The sequence below is a fragment of the Strongylocentrotus purpuratus genome, unplaced genomic scaffold, assembly GCF_000002235.5.
Source record: "Strongylocentrotus purpuratus isolate Spur 01 unplaced genomic scaffold, Spur_5.0 spur5_scaffold_6, whole genome shotgun sequence".
NCBI classification, from domain to species: Eukaryota; Metazoa; Echinodermata; class Echinoidea; order Camarodonta; family Strongylocentrotidae; genus Strongylocentrotus; species Strongylocentrotus purpuratus.
The window spans coordinates 59788024-59811959 of record NW_022145612.1 but is presented as its reverse complement, the minus strand read 5'-3'; the positions used below and the strand labels follow the sequence as shown (position 1 = coordinate 59811959).

Sequence of the window (23936 nt, the reverse complement as noted above, 5' to 3'; positions counted from 1 at the left end):
AACGTCTTGAAAAAGTAAGGTAGGGTAAAGTATGGAAGAGTTTGATATGTAATAGTATTGCAGACAAACTAGCCCTGTTCGTTGACTGTTGAACGCGGTTAAAGATGAAAATTACGCATGTTACGTAAAAATCCTATTCTTCTTACAACTTGTTTGTCAATTTGAGAAATCCCGATATTATATCTGAATGTTTTTAACCCGGTTTGTAAATTACTAATGTTTTTATTGTTAGTAGTTCCTCTTGACATTGACATTGCAAACTGCGAATTGGCATACCATGTTTTTGTTATACTTGACTGGAAGTTCCTCGCTCTTCATCCTCATGTTCGTGATGACACCCGCGTCAAGATAGGCCATGTCGATGTGCTCGTCGTCCGTCGACGAGTTATACATGGTCTCGATGAAGGATCCATTCAAACACGGGATGTTCCACCCGGTCGCGATAATCCTCGCCTCGCAGATCGTCATCTTGTACGGCTGGTCGACGTCGCTTTGAAAGTCGACTTCGTACTGGGCGATGGACTCGGGTGGAATAAAAATGTCGAGGTTGAACTCAACCACGCTGCCGATGGTGACTCGAGATTCGGCGGCGTTGAGCTTGGTGAACGTCGCTTCTGGGAGAGGATTCTGTACATTCGAGAATATACAAGGTCAGTACACGAATGTGTTAACCTATATACATGTACTTCTTCCAGCAAATTACCTTACAAGTTCTTCACTTCAAGTTTCTCACTGTGTTGATACAGGTTTAATGTAAACAGATCGTACGCCAACAGTTATTATATGGATATATATAGGAGCCTTTAAAGACGCCGTACCCTTTTTATTTTATTTTTAGGAAACGTTGATTATAAAAATAGAAATTCTGTATTCCAAAATCTATAAAGATTTTAATTTAACAAGCATAATCTAACTGCTAAAACGATTATACTAATTTAACCTTATCTATTCTTAAAGAGTGATCAAAACAATTCTGTAAACCATAATTTGACTTGTTCCAACAATTACCAGATTATTCGGAATAGTTTCATTCGTATCCACAGTCAATGTGTCTGCAAAGCTCCAACTATCCGTCTCTCCGACTTGTATAGTCACACCAAATCCTTGGGGATCCGGTAAGGTGAGGTTATCCGGTGGCAGAGCCGCTTCTTCCAACTTGACTACTACTTGAGCGACTATTCGATTATCCACCTGATTTATTGTTGTGATCCCTTTGAAATGGTAAACAAAATATGGTCTTTAGTCTAGTTTTAGTTGTTTAAACACACATTTATTGGAAACTGTCATACTATATTCATGGAGCGACTGGATTTTAGTGAATTCGGTATTACCAGTGAAGATCTATTGCAGAAAGAAAAGTTCTTTTCACATTTATATTTAAAATAATTTGATGTTTACTAATATATGTTAGATTGAGGGCGTGTCATCAAGGAATATACTAGCAACAGATGAAATGTTTAAATGGGTGAATAAGAAATGGAAAAGAGTTTTGCAAAACAATTGCATTTCTTTGATACTCTAGCTGCATGTAATCATCTCTATAATTTTCTCGCTGTAATAAGAATTGTTTATCCATTCTTCATCAGCATCAATGCTGATCTTCCTGATGGCCCTGCAATTATTATTTCCCCAACAATTGCCGTAAGACCTTAAAGCCGGCTTGGGATTCGAACCCTCAACCCTCAAATTGAGAGGCAAGTGAATGAACCACTCACTATACCACGACACCTCTATTATATTTTCATTTAAAATTGAAATGACTGATTGCCTACCTGTATTTCTGACTGGGCCAAGATCCAGGAAGGCTTGATCACGATGTCCATCTTCCTCGTCCGATATCAACATCTCCTGACGTTCATCGAAACACGGTACGTTCTCACCGCCGGATCGAAAGTGAGCACGGCAGACGGAGAGTGTGTCGTTGGGCGCGGCGACATCGAGAGCGTATGTAGTGACCGAGTTGACGGGCGTGTACATGAACAGTGTGTAAACAGCGGTTCCTCCGGCCTTCAGGTGCCGGGAACGACCGGCGTCGAGCGACATCTGGAACTGAGGACTCTCGCCCGACTGTGGAACAACAGGCATTTGGAATGAAGAAGGTAACTCGATTTTACTGCACTAGAACTACGTAAATCTGATGGTATTTATGTTTGGCAAATATAGTAGGTCTATAATCTTGTTTTTCTCAACGTTAATTTTTGTATGTATAAATTCATCGTGTACCTTTCGTCTGTCATATCTCTCACAAACGTCCTTTCTGCTATCGGTCGAATAAAATATGCCCCGACGACAATTGCTCTGCCCCCTCTCTCTCCCCCTCCTTACCTCCCCCTCTTTTTCTCTCTCCCCTAACCTCCCCCTTCTCTCTCCCCTCCTTAGCTCCCCCTTCTCTCCCCCTCCATACCTCCCTCTCTCTCTCTATCTCTCTCCCTCTACTCACACTGTCCAATGCGGGATAGGTATCCAGCTCGGTGACGTAGTCGATGGTGTTGGACCACGTCCCTGCATGACCCCACTCCGCCATCACAGTGACCGAGAGCGTGGCATCGTCCTCATGGTACTCGTGATCTTCCCAATGCATGAAGACGGCCAGGGTGACCGTCGCCTTGACGTCAGGATCCGCCGTCATCATCTCATCGAGGTAAGTATTGCTGATCACGCCCAGGTTCACCGTGGTTCTACAAAAGGAAGGCGTGGTCGATTTTTGTTTAATTGTTTTTTCTTGGCTTTGTTTCTGGGGCTTGTCGGGCTGAGATAAATGTATCTACCTAATTGATAGAGGTGGTTATATTTTGCTTTCAAACTAGATCCATTGATATGGCAGTTACTCTGCCATTTATATATTAGGTCTGTCCTGTACATCTTCTTTATATACTTTTTTAAACTTGCGGGCATAGTTTGAAGGACTAAAAATCACTTCCAAGTTCTTGTATTACAATGTCGTAAGAATCTTACTTGTCAATGGCATCGGAGTTATTGGAAATGCTTTCGTGCGTGAAGACCGTCCGGTTGGCGTCGTAGCACGGGAACAACTCGCTAACGCTCAGGACTTCGACCCGGCAGATGCTCATAAATGGCTTGATCATATCCCGGTCGTCCTTGGGCGCCTTTATGATCACCGTGAGGTCAGAATGGGTCGTCTCGGCCGGGATCTCGATCTCGATCTCAAAGGAGACGGCCGACTTCGGGTAGAGGAAGCCATCTTTAGCACGGTTGGTCAGTGTGAAGCTCGGTTCCTGTAAGAGGAATGGTCGTTCCGAAAGGTGAAAAACATGGTTCGCTTCTGTGCCGAAATCTGTCATTATGTACGCCGAAAATTCCTTCACATTACATACGTACCAAGGACAGAGGGAATAAGGGATCGAGAGTAATGAAGCAATAGGGGAGCTCAATCTTTTGTCATGGTTATAGATACTCGTTTTTTTTATTTTTGTCGAAACAGCATCGAAAATCGCACCATTGAACACATACGTTTGTGATAGTTACACAGCTGCGTGTATCATTATCTAAAACGATAATTCATTTTAATCTTCAAATGCAGACTACACCTACCGCTTTAAAGGTTTACTCCATGGATATTTATCGTTTGAGAAAAGAGTCCAACGTTTAAAAGAAGATGTTGAAATAATGTAGGCCTATGCAGTGTGAGTCAATTTCCCTTCATCATTCTCTATCGTGAATTTACCTTGGCAGCCGAACTATAGTCCGCTAATGGTTGATCAACAGCGAGAAGAGGGTACTGGACCATCCAAATGAGATCGTTCTGTTCCATCTCGTATCGGACACCAGCCGTCACTGTTAGCTCTGTTCCATTTGTTGCATCTGAAGGAGGAATTGATGAAAGTAACAAACTTGGTTAAACTTTTAATTACACTTCTCATCTTTTGCATTTATCTTGTTGTGAAAATCTAATTGATGTCTTGATTGATTGATTGATTAATTGATATATTGGTTGACTTTTCTGTTTGATGCATGTGATTGCACAAAGAAATTGGAGGAATTGATGGAATTTCAAAATCGGTTAGTTATGTAGCTGCTTAATTCTTTTCATAGTATACAGCATTCATCTTTGAATATGATATAAGAGTATCAAATGATTAGTTGGCTGGTTAGTTCGTTGATCGATCGACTGATTGTTGATCAATTGGTTCATTGATTAATTGTTTGGTTGATATTTTGGTTAATTGATTGAATTACTAATTGACGAATTCATTAATCGATCGAACAAGTGATTATCTGATAGATAGATTAATTGATTGACTGACGGATTAATTTTCTAATAATTTGTTTTTGCTTTTTTTTTTATAAAGGTTAATCGCTTATTTTATCAATGTATCATTTGCTTTATTGATTGTCTAATTGATAAACTAAATGATCAATCATTCGTTGATAAATTGATTGATTGGTTCATTGAATATACGCTACATAATGTCTAAACACTGGAGGTTTATCCTGTCTATATTTCTCTATCCAACGAAGATCTTTATTCATAACAGGTATTACAAAATACTTACCCGGTGCTTCAAAGAGGAGCTGTGCACTGATGTGAACCTTGAGCTCGCTATCCCCACTCTCTGAGCGTCTCCCTACGTTAGTCACCCGACCAAAGTCTAAGCGGACATAGTCCTTGTTCTCTCCATCCTAGGAAAATAGAGTTAAAACAAAAAACAATGCAGATGTTATGATTACATCAACATCTCATGGTGTCATGATGAATTGCTTGTAAGATTTCAGAGGGATAAATATGTATTATATGTAGTATTTCAAAAGTTGCTTTAATCATGAGATTAAGAATCTGAATTTAGGGGCGATAAAATTGTCTTCATGACAAAGGTCAGAATTTGGCTTAAGTGTTGGAAATCGGGAGAGTGTAACAATTTATTTACAAACAAGATCAGTAAGAATGATTTGTACAAGCAATCTTAAGTAACAAAATAAAATAGGGAACGAAGCAACTGATCTTTCTTTAAATTTTGAAAGCCGCTTAAAAATTCAGCGTATTTCACTACCCACTGTAATTATACTTCATACGGTCTAACCTATCACTTTAATTGCTTATTTCACTTCTTTGTCGTTTTACTTGTATCTACCAATGTATGACAGTGGAGGGAAGATGAAAGACGTTCTTTCCTCTATAGTTTTCCCTTTAAAATCGTCTACGCACTGAAAACAACAATTTTTAGATAACTCGGTGACGCTTTCTCTTTGCTCAACTTCTCGAATGACCTCATATCAATATGTAATATTTTGACGCCCAACTTACGAGCTCGACATATGTCGGCACCACCTTCGACGCACACGGGAGGTTGTAGCCCGCCGATACTACCTGCGCGCTGCACACTCTCATCTGGGTCTCCGAGTTCGAGGTCACGGGCAGCGAGAGGTCAACTATGAGACGTGACGTCACCTCCTCCTGAAGATCAATGGTCACTACGAAACCGACGCAAGCTCCGACCACCACTTGGTTGCCATCGATGGGATAGAAATCAATGGTCGGTTCGGTCGTCTGCAAAAGGAGATTATAATTAATGAGGGGCAATTATTTGTCAGGGAGCGATGACTCTGAAATGGATTTCCACAGTTTGTTGACAAAAACAAGGACAGAGACCAGCAGTGGCGGATCAGGGATAATTGTATTCCCGGTGGGGGGGGGGGGGGGGGGGAGGAGGGGGAGAGAGGTGTGGAACAAATTATTGTGTAATGTCATTTGTCCACAGGGGGCGGGGACAACATTTGTTGGCATTTTTTCTGAACTAGAGGGTAAGCCAAATTATTTTTTTGTTGTTGTTGAGAGGGGCACTTTATACCCCATACCCCTGGAACCGCCAGGGAACGTAGCCTACGCAAAGACACACATTTACACCCTTGCGCGTACATATATGAGATGATCCTAAATTAATACCTAGATAGGCTAATATCATACCAATTTACCGTATAGTGCTTTTTGTTAAGATATCGATCTGATGAATACAATTAGGTAGGTTTCAAGGGTATCTTCGAGCCGTTGCCATCACCATAGTTACGATGAAAATGAGGGTAATTCAGTAAATATCCACGAATGTTTGGTAACATATAACAATTAAGACTTTAAGCTTTAATAATTCTTTATATCCTTCTTGACGGCTTAACTATACTACCAGTTAAAATGAATCCACCACCTGTGTTGAGCTACTCGAGGAACTCTTCTGCAGGAGGTTTCGATCCATCTTTAGATTTTGGAGGGATGGTTGGGGCAAATGCCACAACGAGATACACAGTTAATCCGCGAATTATTGGGTGAAATTGCCCCCGCCCCCTCCTTTGAAACGACACCCTATACTGTTAATATTACAAATTAACGTGTCGTTTATCCTTACTGATACTATTGGATGAGTGTTAATGATTAATGATTATGTTGATGTTTATGATCATGTTATTGAAGTTGAGGATGATTAACCTTCAACACCAGGATTGTGACGACTTTCGAAAAATCAACCTAGAACAATTTTAGTTAAATTTTTTCATTACTTAATGAAAATAATTTGTGACAATACAACTACGTATTACGTAATCCGAACATGATTTCAATTTAATATACAATAAGGTGTTGAAATTAACCTTAAAGAATTTTTTCTAAGGAATTTGCGATCATCCATATACACCTACCATATCTGGGGAGCTGAGCGGCTGTGCATGGATACCATATTGGTTCGAGTAGATCATCTCGTCATTGACTGATACAGCCACACCAAACCAGTAGGTCGAATAATCCACGATCTCGGTACTGTCTGTGAGATGCACGACGGCTTCCGTGCTGATCGTATTGCTGGCCGTGGTCGATGCACCATACCGAAGTCCTGTTGGTCGGAAGAAAACGAAAAGCATGAGTCATCATCTTCGTCTTTTTCATGTTTTTTCACATTCCACACTTCGACACCGAAATGAAATAAGATCAACTGGATGTAGGCCTTCTAGGGCTACTGGTACGATTACGTCATAATGCAAGCATGTGACATTTTCAGTGGACATTGTGATATAGTGTGCAGATTGGCTACCCCTCCCCCGTAGAAATGTAATGCACTAAATGGAAGATATATTAATATTTTGATACATTACAAGAGACCTACTTCCCTTTACATCTTAAGGCATACTTATAAAGGCAATGTGTCCAAACTTAAAGGATTAATCACACCATAACGACGTTCAACATTCATTTTCCCTGTATTTTGTAATAAACATAGCAATTATATATTTTACTTGTTCAGATATAATTATGAGGATGACCCATTTGTTGAATTTATTAGGTCGTCCACGCATTGCAACATTATTCCTCCATATTGTACATTTTATATGAAATTTGTTAGAATGTTTGATTTGTTCAGATCGTAAGTCACTGACCTTGGTTGACCCATGTTCCAAGGTCAAGGGTCGACAGCACAGTCCAGATTGTTCCGTTGACCTCTTTCGTCGAAAGTGAATACGACTCGTCTGACATGCAGTCATAGTTCGACCCTATAGATTGAAAGGAAATGTGTAAGTTAAAGCCAATAAGGATTTTAAAAGAATATCACGAAAATAGTACATAAAATATAATAATGAGCACATACACACATTTTCTGTTGGTTCTACACTAGATTTTCTACAATGTTTGTACAATGATCGAATCCAACATCAATAATGTGTTTCTAATACTATTTACAATATCCGTTCCGCAAATACAACGAAATAATATAAAAGTTTTGCGTGAAATTAACAACTACACTATTCTTCCCTTATACTATACCAATAGTTTTTAAATTGTTGACCCCCAAAACACCTTCACCTGGTAGTTCTTACCCCTACCCCGATGTAATTCTTGGTCAAAGCCGTTACCCTCCGTAATGAGACGGTAAATGGTAAGATTTGTTTTATACGTGTGTATATGACTCATTTATTACCCCCTCATTGCACATAAGGTGTCATTTGTCTAAGGTTGCACTGCGGCAGTGACTATTGCACTAATTGATGGGCTCTCAGGAAGAACAATTGTCTAGAAAACAAATTATCTCGAAATTACTCAAGTCACATCTATTCTGCTAGAAATTACTTTATTACCAGCCCACATATGCTTGACTGATCTCTGAGAGGTGTCTAATTTTTGTTTTTAAGTGGGCCAAACATTGTGGAGCGTGTGTGCAGCGCTTCATTACTGCAAGGAAAAGGCGCTATATCAAATATCTTTTAGATTGGATTTGAATTTTAAATAATAACCACTTTACACTAAAATGCATGATCAACCCGCTGTTACCTTTCCCAGTTAATTCATAATCGCAGATCGTCATGAGAGGGTCCACGGTGAAGTTGTCTGCAATCAGCTCGACGACGACGTTTTCTGAGGCGTAGTTACGGAGAACGATGTCGATAGAGAATAGCGCCGACGACTCAACGCTCATATTTTGGCCATCGGGACCCGATATTAAGACGATGGGTGACGCGACGGCCTGAAATTGACAGGTACAAGGGTTTGTTTGTAATAAGCACGTGATAAAAGACACTATAATTCATGTAAGACAACTGCAAATGAAAATGCCCGCTAGAGCTTCCCCAATGGAAGGCCCAAGAAAGAAAAAAACTAGCAAAGTGTTCTAGGTACGGTATGTGGGCATATTATATTCACAGATATTCCTCCCTCTCCCACTCCTGAATTAGATAGTTATATGGAAATGTCCTGGCGGCAATTGCTCCTGATCAAAATCCTGCACGAATTATTAGCTTCAAATCGAGATCAAACACTAACCATAACCCTCAACATAACCTTTAAATAATTGCAACCGTCCCCCTAACCCCAAATCATCATGTATCTGAGAAATTTGTCTCCAGAGTATATGTCTGGGAAGCTTTCTTCCACGCCATCCCTTCTCCTCCCGTATATCACCATCAACGAAAGCGATCGCAAATACTTTCGAGAAATCTACCTTAGGCAATTTCAATGACCTATTACGTCATCTTTTGGAATGTAAGAACATCACAGTGATATGGTACGTAGTCCGAACATGGCTCTCTGGAACATCCGATAGGGTATTGATATTGTCCTTGGGTTCATTTCTCGAAAGTATTTGCGATCCTGCTGTCATAATATCAAAGGAAATCTCACCCAATCAGCGCGGTCGTCGACGGGCGTGAAGGCCGTGGTGCCGGCCCAGATGTCGTCGCTGGACCCACAGGTGACGGCGGCTGAGAGGTCGTACTCGACGCCGTACTGGGTAGCGTCATTGACGGTCAGGATCGCCTTGAACTGGATTTCGATCTGGTTAGCCTCGTCGTCATCCTCATCGTCGGCATTGTTTGTGATGTCGCCCAACTTCATCAAGATGCGATCATACTGTAAACAAACAAGGTGAGATAATATGGGATATATATTTTACTGAAGATAACTACTTACTGTGAGATGACAGGTTGAATTTAATTACGGTTATGCCTTGGTTTTCTTCACCCAACATAATTGATTGAGAGGCAAAGTATTAATATGAATGGAGACGTTATATGACATTTTCCCATGAAAGTATGACGCGAAATAAAATACGAAATATACTAATATCTGCTAAAAGCTATAAAACTGTCATGAATGAATTTAATTTTGTGTTTTAATCTGATGAGGGAAGAACTTCTTTATGACTTTATTCAACGGAATATATTTGTAGTGCAAGTTTATCGTTAAACTGTAAGCATGTAATGACGATTCAAAAAAGCTTAATTAACTTTCAATTGTAGTAATTATCTAAATCGTGACTGGGAAGAACATTAAAAAAAAACTGACTCAGAGAACATGAAAAATTGATATCGTCACTGTAATGAACATAATGTATTGTGAATAATACTAGTGACTTTAACAATTGAATGCACTGCCAACAAATCTTCCGAAAGGTTGTTGAAAACATATGAATTCAGGATGGAACAACATGTCTCGTACGGTTGTACAAAATATGACCCCCCCCCCCTCCTTAATTTATCTCCCGGGGTTGAGAGCTTACCCTTCCATCTCCTGCTGACGCGTAATATGACGTCACCACGCCGTTCGTATCGAAGCTCGGATAGTTGCCGCCCACGGTCGTGACGCTTGGATCAAACAGAATGAACACGGCGCCGTTTTCGTTCTCCGAAATTAACTCGACATCGACGTCAGCCGTGGTACCTGACGGCAGCCAGAGTGTAAGCTGAAGTTCGATGACCTCGCCGATGTTGACTTCGGTCATGTTGACGGCGTTGCCGATTTTCTCCAGGAAGAATGTCGCTTCGCTCGGTGCTCCTGGATTCTGTTCAATATGTATGAGCGCAGTGAAATGCGGTTAGATTGTTGTGTTCATTGAATGAGTTGCTAATGATAAAACAACAACGAGCAGAAATACCTGTACCGTTATGAAAATGAATTACATCTCATCGGAGTAATAATGAGTAGCCATTTTGGCTTCATGACCCCATTTGCTTTAGTGATATTTGGATATTTTTGCGGAAGTGTATTGAAATGTTATTTGAATTTTGTTCATTTAAATGAGTAGCTGCTGAATTAACATAGCATTAGGCGTACAGATAAAAACGATAAGGAACACCTATACCATTAAGAATATGACGAATATCTAATAAGAGCAATTATGATGTTTTCAGGGTCCTGCTCCCCCAACGCCCAGCTAATGATTATGCATTGTAATGACTTTATGAAAAGATAGTTGAGATGCGCTCACATGGGACCCTCCAAAGTATAAACCCTACAGGGTGAATCCTACCCGATGTTCTGTAACCATGATGTTATTTCAAATAGCTTTGATCTCTTTAAATTGTTTATCTTCACCTTATTTGTGATTACAGTGGTTTTCATTTACAACTCTGACATTTTGACCATTTAAATGTTTCTAGAATAAGACTTACCGATCTTCTCCGTCTTGAGTGCACTGCCTGTGATTCGTCATCATCGAGGGACCTCCTGAAACGAGAGCCGACATCATTGTTCGCATGGTTTTCCATCTTCCTGTACCTATCGAATCCAACCTCGGTGTCCGGTTCATCGTCGAATTCAACCATCACAATCATCGTGCCCACAACATTATCACCGTCCTCCTGTTCTCGTGTTATCCTACTCCGCGACCGGTGCACGGGATTCCGCGCCGATACCACCAATTTCACCTTTGTTCCTGCGCGCGGGAATTCACTCTTGTCCCGGATACCTTTTCCCGAGAGTTGGATGGCTCCCGTCTTTGGATGAATGCGGAACAGAGATTCCTCGTTTCCGCTCTCAAGGGCGTAAAGAATTCGCGCGCATGGACAGTCCGCGTCGCTGTCTTGGCATTTTTCGCCGTCTTTATCCGTGGCGGTGACGTATGTAATGACGTCATCTACATTATTTTTATACACCACCGCACTCAACGATGACTCTTCAAATGAAGGAAGAAAATTGTTTTCTGCAAAAAGAGAACACAAAGATGAAAAGGTTTGATAACTAAATCGGAACAAATGATAAAAAGGTTACAATAATTATATTTTGCTTCGGTCAGCAAAACTCCCTTTTATTCCCCCTTCTCTCCTCCCCTTCTCTCTCTCTCTCTCTCTCTCTCTCTCTCTCTCTATATATATATCTTTCTTTCTTTCTGTATTATAATTATATATGTACATGTATATTTATATATTCATCTGTCTCTTTTCTTCTATCCCCTGTCTGTCTGTCTTTCATCATGTCTATGTCGTCATTAGAAAGCTATTTTGTGTTTTAAGAAGACTGAGCAAGACGTTAATTAGTGCATGGATGCAGAAGATGCATACTAATGAGTAGGGTGCATCATGGTTCACTTTTTCACGAACTGACGATTAAACTCGATTTGAACAATAATTTTTTACAACGGTCAATTGTTAGCTTTCATAAAATGGTAAATAAACATGTTAAAACCTCTTTATTTACAAAAAAGAAAGTTTCATCCTTTATTCCATTGATAACACTTTAGCAAACAGTACCCAGCGTTGTACATTCCGGCTAATTTGCATAGAGACCTTTTTACATCCTAAGCTGACGTCAGCATACGTCTTGTTATGAAAGTCCTCCAGCTTATAGAAAGTAGCGACTACATTAATAATTAAAAAGCAGGGAGCATCGAACAATGGAGGCGGCTGTGTCGAGTATCGCACAATAAAAAGGGGCCGTTGTATTGTAGAATCAATATGGCCTTGTTATCGAACACAGGTGACGGCCGAATAGGGGGAATAGTTAATGCGAGCGAGGGGTTGATGATCGATTTATTGATCAAGGTTTTGTGGAGAACACTTTTAGAACGTGTTAAGCCCAAACGGGTCTGGCTTTAGAATAGGAAAAGGATTCTAATACTGATGGATTCGATAAGGTCTGGTCGTTGTTGGGATTTTACAAGTACATGTGGATGATAATAGAGATTCTGAAATTAACCTTGAATTGATAGAATGTTTCTATCTATGTTTATTGATAACTGCTTTCATTAACCTATTCTTCATTTAAACACTTGATTACGGTACAAGTTTTTGAAATAGTATATCACCCATGTATTTATTTATGTTCCCTCCCCATCATCCATTAACCGTCCTTTTTTCTTCCTGTAATTGGAATTCAATTCGCAATTAATCTCATTATAATAAAGTTGCAAGTGTAGATGTACAATTTGATATAAGTGTATTCGGTAAATTATTTCATTGCTTGATAACAGCACCGATTTTGAATAGTATATTTTTGACGAATAAAAAACGACATAGGCTCCTAGCATTAGTTATAGTTATCTATGAATTATGTTGAATTATGATAATAAAAGGAGATGTACATCCTTGGTGGTGTTATTATACATTGATACATGGTTGGTAGAAATGTCGATATAAGTGACCTGGGTTAAAAAGAACCCGATCACAATAAAAAAAAATAAAAAAACAATAAAAACAATAATGATAATCATAAGAAACATGTTTCTCATGATCACATGAATTTAATTTGGGATCATTATGTATTTAAACCTAACTAAACAATAACAACATTGTACACATGCACATCTGATCTCACTATAAGACCAGAAATAATTCAATACTGAATGCAATCAGCATCTTAAAAGGTAAATTGGTATACTCGCACTATTAAGACTATGCAAAACTACAAGTCAATAAGGCACTAATGTCCTTTGGCAAGATATTAATCTACATTTGTCACTCTCCATCCCGGTGTAGTAAATGGCTAACCAGTAGGAAAAAAAATTCTCGAATGCATGAGCACCATGTCATGGTAACTCAGTTGTACGTTTATGGTTAAAGCGGGGACAAATTATGATTGCAGGCTAGGGCCGTCAGGTAGAACACTATTAGTAATGATGAAGCTACCCTGGGTAAACAAGATATATTATTATTACTATTATTGTAATGAAAATGTATTGATATCTTCTTGAAAATATTTGTTTCTCTTTCTGCTCATTCGGAAGAATATCATAGTAGCAATATCCCAAGAATTGCTTTCATATTCTAGATAGGACTAGATAATAGTGGACAGCTTTGGGCCAAAGTCTGATACCACGCGTAGTTTAATGTGACCACATTATATCCAAGTTTTATTGGGGGTAATCATCAATTTAGAGTAAATTTCTTTCATGTGCAAACTTCATAGTGTATGTGTTTTATATAATAACCATTCAAAATAAAATATAGACAGTTCTTAAACAGTGAAAACACAGACAGCCACGAACCAACCATTAAAATTATTTAGCACTTATCAACGCCAAAGTCAGGGACATTTTCCATGCCACGTAAGACAAAATATCAATACGCACGGCATTGGCAATACCATTTGAAGGTTTGCATACTCGTATTAGAGCGACTATGACGCATTCGATGAGATATATATTAATAAAACGACGTATTCAATATCTGTAATCAATAAAGATGAGTATCAAGATCAGTGGCCAACACGTGAACACCGGGGGAGAAAAAGATGGTTGCGTGTAGTTACTCAGGGGTAAACGATGTAAGATCGAAAATGACCCCTCACCCAACAAGTGATCAAGTTCAAGATGACGCAGCAATACACATGACAAAATTGCGAAATCTTGAAGATCTACGTGAAAAATCATATTAATATTATTATTATAATAATTATGATTATTATTATCATCATTATCAACATTATATTGCCTCCCCTCTCACCAACAAGATATGACCTTATGATTTTGTTCAATTTTCGTTATCAGATTGCTGTCATGTGTTATATTATTTGTTTTTCATTCTCCATCATTTTATGTATTGGTGACGTTTAAAATCAGATTTCACACAAGTTCTGGTAAACAAGTAACCGAAAGTAATTCATCCGAATTTGTTCTTGTACATAATGAATATGAACATGATCTACAGTCTTTCTCTTTTGACATGTCTTTGGTACATTATGAACGTAATCTATTGTGGGAGAACATTGACTCAAAAAGGTGATATTACATGTGAAGGTAAAACAAGAGCAATGTTCGAATGGCTCAACCTCTGCAAAATATTTAAAAAATCAAATTAAACTAAAGATAACACGGATTTTGGAATATAAAGATCTTATACGTAAGTGAGGAAACGAAAATGGCTTAAAGAACAGCCTTGGCGGACGTCACACGAAATGCGCAAATCAACTGAATATTATGTGAGTCGAGATTTGAGAGTGGCAACAACATACACAAACGGTCATCTTTCTAAAAGATTAAATCAGAAGAAATCTAAATAGGGTCATAATTATAAATGAAGAATAAGATAAGTAAACCAGGCCATAAAAGGTAGCATGATGGCTCATTGGAAGAGCATACTACTCCCATTAACCAGGAGGTCCCTGATTCAAAACGATGTCGATGTTTTAGCCCTTGGGTTAAACATCAATTACTTTATAAAGCATTAATCCTCATTACAAGTCTCTCAGACAGGCTGTTTTTTTTTTTTTACCCCGGTTGATTTTATTAAACTATATTTTCTTACAAGTAACGTAACATAAATCAAGAATTAAAAGTTGAAATACTCACCAAGTATATCGCAGCTTTTGCCTGCCCAGCATGGGTCGCATTCACACAGACCCGTTGAGTTGTTACATTGGCCATTATCACATTTTATTTGTTCGTATCTACAGCGAAACAAGGAAAAACAAAATATAAGAATATACAATATATACCATACAAACATGAATGCCAAGTACATGTAATGGATATCCATCACTCACGGGAACAGTAAAGTACATGGTTGCAAGTAAATTTCACCCCTGGAACATGCTGGCTGATATAATTTGTTTAAACACAAACTGAAATAAAATAAATTGCATGGAAAACTATAAAATATAGACTATAGGCAGAGGATAATAATGGTGGTGATAATGATGATAACTGTGATATTCTTGATCATGTACCTAAAATTGTGCTTTTATTTGATGAGATAAGAGTAACAAGTGATGATCTGAGAGAGGATTTTTTGTTTTGTATTAAATGGTTTTATTGGAAAAAATTGTATATCTAGTCTCTTTCTGTATCCATAGATTGAAAATATTTAACATATAATCAAGTGATGCAACTTATATACAATCATTAAATTGAGGAAATTTCTGAAATAAAATCATATCTTTGTTCGACGAAAATGTAGTTACATGTGCTATTGTGTAATAATAATAATGTTGTTCTTTATTTCAATGCGCTTTACAATATACACATATATAAAATATAAACAGATCATAAAGAAAGATAATTAAACAGAAGCATATATAGAAAACGATGAAGTTCTTATACAAAGAAAAATGTCAACGTTACTTATCATTTAGTTCTATTGATATGTTAATTTGAAAAGATGAGTTTTGAGTTTAGAAGTGTATTGTGTTTGCCTTTTGATCATGGAATTCGATTGTTGATGTTTTTCTGCTTTGTATGCGTAATGAAATTGAACAAGAACAGTTTCTTACACAGAATATAAACTTCAAAATTAAAACTAAACTAGTAATTCAAATAATGATAGGTTTAAAAAGTAAATAAAAAATCATTGCCGATACTATGAAAAATATGAATTGATTCTTTAAAGTCACGAATACTCGGCGGGTCAGATCAGCTTATTGAGATTAACGTCAACGCTATCCATATTTATATTTAGTATGTTTCTTCTAATTATAGATGACGAAACTAGATGATAAGAAATGTTCCTGTTTACAACCAATGTTAAGCTTATTTCATATTGAGCAAATATCGTTGAGTGCAGTGTTTGATGATATTTGGGAATCGTTAAATATTCTATTGCGTTATGCCAAGACAAGATTATAAAGAGAACAAAATTAATTCATTAAACTAAATACAGTTATCAAACAGCTTAGATTAAGTTTAAGGTATAAAGTGATTTGATTTCTGCTGCCGTAGGACTCAGTAAGTATGCTCTTTTTCATATTACCTGCTGTTGTTGTTTTAGTTTGATATGATACCATTTTACATAAACTTTGCCTCTATTTTCCAATAGATATATATGGAATTAATGTTAATGGCCTTACCTCGCACACTCTCCGTTTGGACAATGGATATCAGGAAATCTTTCGCATACGGTTGGAAAAGAATAAACATTTTCACCTGCGAAGAAAGAAAAAACGGAAAGGGTGAAGGGGAGGGAACAGTCGTAAAATTTGAAAAGAAATGTAAAAAATCAACTGAGCTGCTGAAAAAGGTAAATAGCTTTAAAGAAAAGATATTTGTTAGGAACCATTAAGTGTAAGCATGTAAATTTATTACTTTATGGAAATAAAGTCTGATATAAAACGAAACACAATCCAACTATTTTCTTCTTTTACATAAAACCCTTAAAGAGTTGCTCACATAATCATGATTTGGGGTTAACATTAGTCTGTCATTAATGCAAAAACATACTTGAATATGTAGAGTTCATACAGAAAGCAAGATCGAAATCCACACACACAAATATAATTATGTAGACACAAAGAGAGCGAAATTGAATATCCATAAACATGCATAATAAGGGATAAAGAGAAAGAGAGAGAGAGACAGAGACAGAGAGAGAGAGAGAAATAGAGAGTGAGAGACAGAGACAGAGACAGCGAGACAGAGTGTGAAAAGGGAAGTGAAAAGGGTAAGATAAAGTAGAGTGAGAGAGAGAGAAAGAGAGAGAGAGAGAGAGTGAGAGACAGAGACAGAGACAGCGAGACAGAGTGTGAAAAGGGGAAGATAAAGTAGAGTGAGAGAGAGAGAGAAGAGAGAGAGAGAGAGAGAGAGAGAGAGAGAGAGAGAGAGAGAGAGAGAGTGAGAGACAGAGACAGCGAGACAGAGTGTGAAAAGGGAAGTGAAAAGGGGAAGATAAAGTAGAGTGAGAGAGAGAAAGAGGAGAGAGAAAGAGAGAAATAAAAAAAGAAAAGAATTTGTCAAAACAAAGTTTGTGAAGAAAAAAATTATGTACTATAATAATTATGAAAACAAAATATTTTAAACATAATTAATGGAGTAAAATACTCTCGACGGTGGTGACGAGTTTATATCTAATGCAAAGTTTAACATAATCGAGGATGTTAATGAATATTATATTGTTCCACTAAAGATACGTTACGAAATTACAATATTCAAGAATCCTTTGTATCATTTTGGGTGTATGATCCTTCATAATGTGAAACTTACCATTGGTGACGAAAATAACAAAAGAAAGCAAAATGGCGCCTAGAATAAAGGGTCTCTGTGCCTTGCTACGCAAGTGGAGCAGTTCCCAAAGCAAGTCTAAAGCCATCATCAGAATATTTGTCATTGCATTACAGAGGCCTCACATCTTAAAAACAACAATGGTAAATCCAAAAATGAAATCCACATGTAAATAATCCAATACGGTTTCTTTCTTGCAGTTGTTATTCCATTTGAAGGGATTTTCTCTGGTTTAAGATAAAAATGGTTCGCATTGTTGCAACACTCTGGATCGGATGTGCGCAATGGCGGACTTGACTCTAGGCGTGCGGTGTTAGGTACAAACCCCGTGTATTATGGATCTTGGGAGGGGTACGAATGGATGCGTCGCATTGTGATATAAGATGGTGGTGGTGGTGTCTTGGGGCGTACCATGCAATAACGCATCTTGCTCAAAAGATCTAAGGGGGTCGATCAGAGATCCAGAAATGGCTGCCGATCGATAAACTCTTCTGAACAAAAGGAAACGCAGCTCACTGCAAAATGGAGAATTCTCACGGAAGGACAATAGACCCAAATCGAATAATAAATAGTTTCATCGAGAAGAATATACCGAAATAGATCTAGGGTTTTGGCATTTCTCTCTAAATGATACCCTCATAATAATTCTTATATTGAATATTGTATAATTTTCTCGGCTTAATAGGATATTAGCATGTGTTGTAAATTGATCGTAATGTTAATGATGTTCGTATTTTTGTTGCGGTTACTACATGCGGGCGAGAAACAAATCAATAATGCTCGTTGACCAATCGATAATGTTTCTTGTTCTCTCCCCCTTGCCTCCTCCCATTCTACTCTTTCCCCTCAATGCTACCTTTCTCCATCTCGCTCACTTATTTGTGTTTTGTTTTTTAAAGAAGCGCGTCACCTTTTATCTTGTTTGTCATCATCTTCTTCCGTTTTACATAAGAAATGCATTAAACAGTTCGACATTTAAAGGGGCGTATCCGGGATTCCGTAAAGGAGGCGGGGAAGGGGGTGAGGGTGCAGTTCTGAAAAGTCAAACAAATTGTATTTTCACATTTTCACGTTCCCTTAGATTGGGAAATATGAAATTTGGCACATAAACACAATAACAGCATATACTTTTGTTTTCAGTTAGTGTATACCAGATTGGTTTTTGGAGTGGACACGGTGCAGTTGTAATCCCTTTAAATCCGCTACAGTGATGCATTCAAGGAAAATCACGCTCGGAAATTTTAACCCCCCCCCCCTCTTCTTATGGCTGAATTCTTAATTATGAGATTGTGCATAAAACCCCATTAGGACTCATGATTTCATCTAAATTATCAGATCTAATCGTTCAGAATGGGGCCTCAGAAATCTCTTTCTTTGGCAAATGAATCTTCAGACAATCACACACAACTGCAAAGTATGATGCTGTAGCACTATATTGGACCACGTGAGAAACGTTGAAGTTCATCCCTGAAAATGTAATGAATCTATTGAAGGGGTATATACCAATGCTAATTTTGTTTCATTTTGCTTTGAGGTTACCCTTTGTATAGTGCACTTTTTTCCCCAGGAAACGGGTATCATTTTTTGGCATCTATAATTCCAGGTAACATTTTTCGAGCATTCCAAAGATTAATTGATGAACGGAATATCAACCTACGTTTGGTTTTACTCAAAATGTAAATACTCTTTTCGATATTCGTTATCAATATATGCGTAAGGACCTAGTTTCGCCAAGGGGCTGACGACTCTCGCCCAAATGTTATTTTTCAAGTCTATATACGGTTACATGTCGTTTCCCACAGTTTCATAATTTCGAAGGTTTTGATTCGTTAGTCCGAAGGCTCATTATTCCGAAGCTCCATTTTCCGAAAAATGAAATAAGATCTTTCGAATAATGAACCCTATTTCACTTTTTGAATAATGAACTTTCGGATAAAAATAATTTTAATAAAAACGCGACAAAATGTTTGGAATTACGATCCTTATTTCATTTTCGGAATTATTAACCCCTGGTTTGGTAAATTTGCGTTTCGGAATTACGAACTTATGGAATTATTTTGATTATTAAAAAAGACAGTTTCCCTTTTATATATTTTATTTATTTATTATAGTTTTATTTCAACAGGGTGGTCTCATTTCAAGTCTATTTCTGGACCGGCTCTCCCTATATAAAAATGTTTAACATTAAAAAGAGACCACCTACATTCTGTGGTTTAATAATTCTCTGGGTTGTATCCCACTCGCCCCCACCCCTCCCTCTCCCCATCTCCCTGTATCGTAAGCGTGATACCTCCCTTATAATTGTGAATCCCTGCTTCATGTTCCCCTTCAAAACCTCAAATATACATATATATAAATATAGCTTGTCTTTCAAATATCGGTGACACAAAATTTGTGGAGGTGATATTTACTCTGGAATTCACAAATAAAATTCCGAGGCAGTAGTGTACAAGGCGAAAGGGAATTTTGAAAAAACCAACATTAAGGGAAGCCGCAAACTCATATTAATAATAATAATATTAGTGGCTAATTGTATAGCGCACATGTCCACCTTTCGGTGCGCATGGTGCTTAGAGAAAAGTACATGTAACAAACATAAGAAAGAAAAAACAAAAAACGAAATTTCGAAATTCTCCTAGACTTAATTAATTAGAATACTGAAATATTTACAACGAAAAAAACAAATACATTTTCAGTTGTGACAGCGAGATTCAATATGATGACGTTGTCAGTTTGTCACTAAGCTAAAGCGTCATAATTTGTTGCTCATAGGCGTTGCTCGCTAGAAGTAAATTAAAAATCTACATTCGGGAAAGGGAAATCATCCTTCCCCCCCCCCCCCCCCACATCTTTGAGAAATATTGTGTTTGTAAACCTCTGGGCCTCTAATTGGCAAGGGTTTGGATTGCAAACAGGTTTCGGGTTAGGTTAAGGACATGGTTAGCGTTGTTTGGTCAAGGGATGAAGATAGACATTCGATGAGATTAGGAAAGTCACTACAGGGCATTTCAAATGTTGCCGGGTATAAATGACCTATACCATCTGTGCGCAGCCAGTTGTCGAAACCGCTCCAATCCGAGGAAAAGTATAGAAGACGGCGGAGAGGGCGTATTATCTTCCACTTCTTACGGTTAAGAGAGTGGACATAATTATAAACAATTAATAAGAAAATGGTTTAACAAAGAAATCGGAACTCGTTATGTTGAACACTTTGCTTGTATGATTAAAAGCATAACATCAACAACAACTACAAATTATTATTATATCTGGCCAAATTTGACCAAAATTATATATATTGTTTGTAATATGTGGCTTTCCCGTCAAAATAGTTGAATTATTGTAATAATGTGGATTAAATTTGTTATCATACTTTCCTTTATTTGATTTATAGGGTGTATTGGATCCAATTCACTTGTCTCTTTCTGGCTCTCTTCCTCTATCTCTCTCTCTCTCTCTCTCTCTCTCTCTCTCTCTCTCTCTTTCACTCTCCTTTCGCAAATTTAACATCAATATATTTGTCACTAGTGCCATCTCACCAAGAAGTAACTTCTTGATCTCACTAATACACTCCGCAACACTTCTGCCTGTCCCGTATGAGCATTCGGACTGAAAAAGTTGTGAATGAAATTATGTTTGATGGATACAAAAAAAAAGTATTGCGCTCCTTCGTGTACATCGTATAAAATCCATTTAATTTATTAATAAGTTCATTATAATTTCATTATGAGTTTATTATACGTTCATTGTATCGATCAATTAAAACAATAACATTGAAATGTATACTTTTAGTGAAATAAAAATGGGTTGAACACCAGTCTACTTTTTAGATATAAAAACAAAAAGAAAGAGCAGCACTAGCTGGGTATAGAAACAGATACCTTTCAAGTACCAGACGATCGCCTATCCACAAGACTAATATGTCTTACTGCTAATCTCCATGTATTTTTTGGGGTATTAATACTTTCTGTTAATGACGGAGTGGGCCAGACGTATTTGATCACCCTTTTCTCCTTTTTTTTTCAACTTTAGTTGTTCTGAGAGATGTATTGCATTCCTGCCCATCAATCTACAAGCTTCCCCACCAAGGTGTATGAGAAAGGCATATAGCAAGAATAAAGTACATTTTCTCAGCAAGACATGGGCATCACCATTTGCTTGATTGCATGACGTACTATATGCGGAGTCTTTATCAACTAAATGTATTCACATAAATGTATTAGTCAAAACATATTCTTTCACATGATTGGTAATGAGAGCTTCCATTTCATTTTTTGAAATTGGGGCGTTTCCATTACTGGTCTTTACCTTTAAGATGTACAGATCCTCATGACTTGTACAAACCACCAATATATATAAATCATGTATTACAAATTATTAAACTAAACATTTGACAAGAAACATCAAGTATTGTAGTATGGTAGTTATGAAACATCTTAAGGTGGTCAAATTTAAACATAGTACAATTGTGAAATTAAGTATGATCAAAGATATCAGTCGTGCTAAACGTACGTATTAAAAAGACTTGAGACTTTGAAGGCCCAAAATAGGCGGAGGATCTCTTGTACACGTTCGTAAGATTTATTATATAATCAAAAGGCAGGAATTCATTTCGTTTATCACAATACTTACACTTATTCTTTGGGGTCAGCTCTCTTCGATAGACAGGTTCACAAACATATCTAAATGTATGGATTTAACCCTAACCCTACCGGAGACCCACTCCAGCAAAGAGTCAATGCTAATGCGTATTGACCTTTAGCATTGCACTACGTGTTAATAGGCAACATTCAAATACATGAATAGTCAATAAACTCATAACACACAGATGCACACAATTATACCGATGCGGTTGATCGGAAAGTTTGACAATGGACTCACAATTTGAATTTTTAAATTATTCTTTCTAACATCGGAAAGTTGGATTTTACTGCTATTTAGGTGTCATCAATCGTCACCGATTTTGTACCGATTTTGAGTGAAATTAGTTGAGTTTTGTACAGTGGTGTTTGAAATGTTGTGAATCAATAGCATAGCTTTTAATACACAGCCAGGATAGTAATGCACCTATATGTGTGCCGGAGACCTAGTGATAAGTTATCCATCAACCTGCGTAGCTGCCTGACATAGTATCATGAATAGAAATCAGTCTATTTAATTCAGTATGCGTGAAATTCCCTTACAATGGCACAATGAATAGGGATGCTTGGCTATTAAATTCTGTTGTCAATAGCTGGCATTAGGAGTATTTGAATAGTTACGTAACAAACTACTCATATCATTCTGACATGGCAAAATAAATGAATTTATTGAAAGAAAACGACCCCTCCCTTCCTCGGTGAGGCATGCATATTTTCGTCTTTTCATTCAAATGCACGTTCATTACACAGTACACGAATGAAGAGCTCGTTCCAAAAAAAGGTACTACATCCATAAATCCAAGTTCTGAGCGGAAAAACACGATTTTTGTTTTACTAATCATAGTTAGCAATGTCGGTTTGGAATATTTTTCATGAATTCATGTTTTTTCAAATTTTTGTGGATGAATATTATATACCTTTTGGAACCGAAATTGGATGTAGTACTTTCTGGAACCAAACTTGTACATACTGTATGCAAGTTACAATGCATGACTTGAATGGATATACCTTTTGGAACCAAACTAATTTTAAAATGCCATTTTAAAACTATTTTTGGAAATTCAGCTTTTTGGAAGTGTCAGTGTATGAGGCTACTGGAAATGTGTACATTAATGAAGAAAAAAAAAGAGGGAAAAAAAAAATCGATGTTGTACCTTTTGGGACCGAGCTCTCCAAAAAGGTCAAGCTGTAAATTGAATGAGAGAAGAAAATAATTGTATGTGAGAGTTTCAATGATTAAAAAAAGGCTTACGCATAGGGCTACTATTCATTTCTTTTCTTTTTCAGGCTCTCAATTATATAGTTCAGTATGCAGTGTGTTTCCGACATAGTACGAGCTCTGGTATGGGAATCGTATGTCGAGAGAACATGGCTATAATTTATTCTGGATTTTTTACTCTCAGTAAATTGATTTGTTGAACCAGTAAAATAAAAATAAAATTCACAAAAAATTGCTGGAAATCATCTTCAATAAAAACCACAACTCTCATTTGCACATACAAATAACAAATTCAATTAAGTTATAAAAGTGGACCTATTTTAGCGGTCTGTTTAAGGAGGGAATATTTTTGTCGTTGTGCAGGATTACAAAATGGGTTATAATAGAAATCCTGACATTGCAACAATTACCATATTTTGGGGATCTACCATCCCTATATAGTGAAGA

At 37.4% G+C, this 23936-nt stretch overlaps 1 protein-coding gene across 1 annotated transcript in view; it reads right to left on the bottom strand.

The window, feature by feature from the left end:
• Window positions 1-18009, bottom strand: part of LOC584294 — a 29478-nt gene extending 11469 nt beyond the window's left edge. The window contains exons 1-17 of the mRNA XM_030972522.1: window positions 17616-18009; window positions 16487-16562; window positions 14994-15091; window positions 10882-11411; window positions 9990-10271; window positions 9113-9340; window positions 8267-8459; window positions 7378-7491; window positions 6646-6836; window positions 5264-5506; window positions 4515-4641; window positions 3686-3822; window positions 2956-3236; window positions 2441-2678; window positions 1773-2067; window positions 1009-1211; window positions 277-627 (exon numbers count right to left, since the gene is read on the bottom strand). Of these exons, the coding sequence (XP_030828382.1) occupies window positions 277-627; window positions 1009-1211; window positions 1773-2067; window positions 2441-2678; window positions 2956-3236; window positions 3686-3822; window positions 4515-4641; window positions 5264-5506; window positions 6646-6836; window positions 7378-7491; window positions 8267-8459; window positions 9113-9340; window positions 9990-10271; window positions 10882-11411; window positions 14994-15091; window positions 16487-16562; window positions 17616-17739 (3711 nt within the window). The 5' untranslated portion in view covers window positions 17740-18009. The remainder of the gene's footprint in view (window positions 1-276; window positions 628-1008; window positions 1212-1772; window positions 2068-2440; window positions 2679-2955; window positions 3237-3685; window positions 3823-4514; window positions 4642-5263; window positions 5507-6645; window positions 6837-7377; window positions 7492-8266; window positions 8460-9112; window positions 9341-9989; window positions 10272-10881; window positions 11412-14993; window positions 15092-16486; window positions 16563-17615) is intronic.
• Window positions 18010-23936: the final 5927 nt, after the last annotated feature.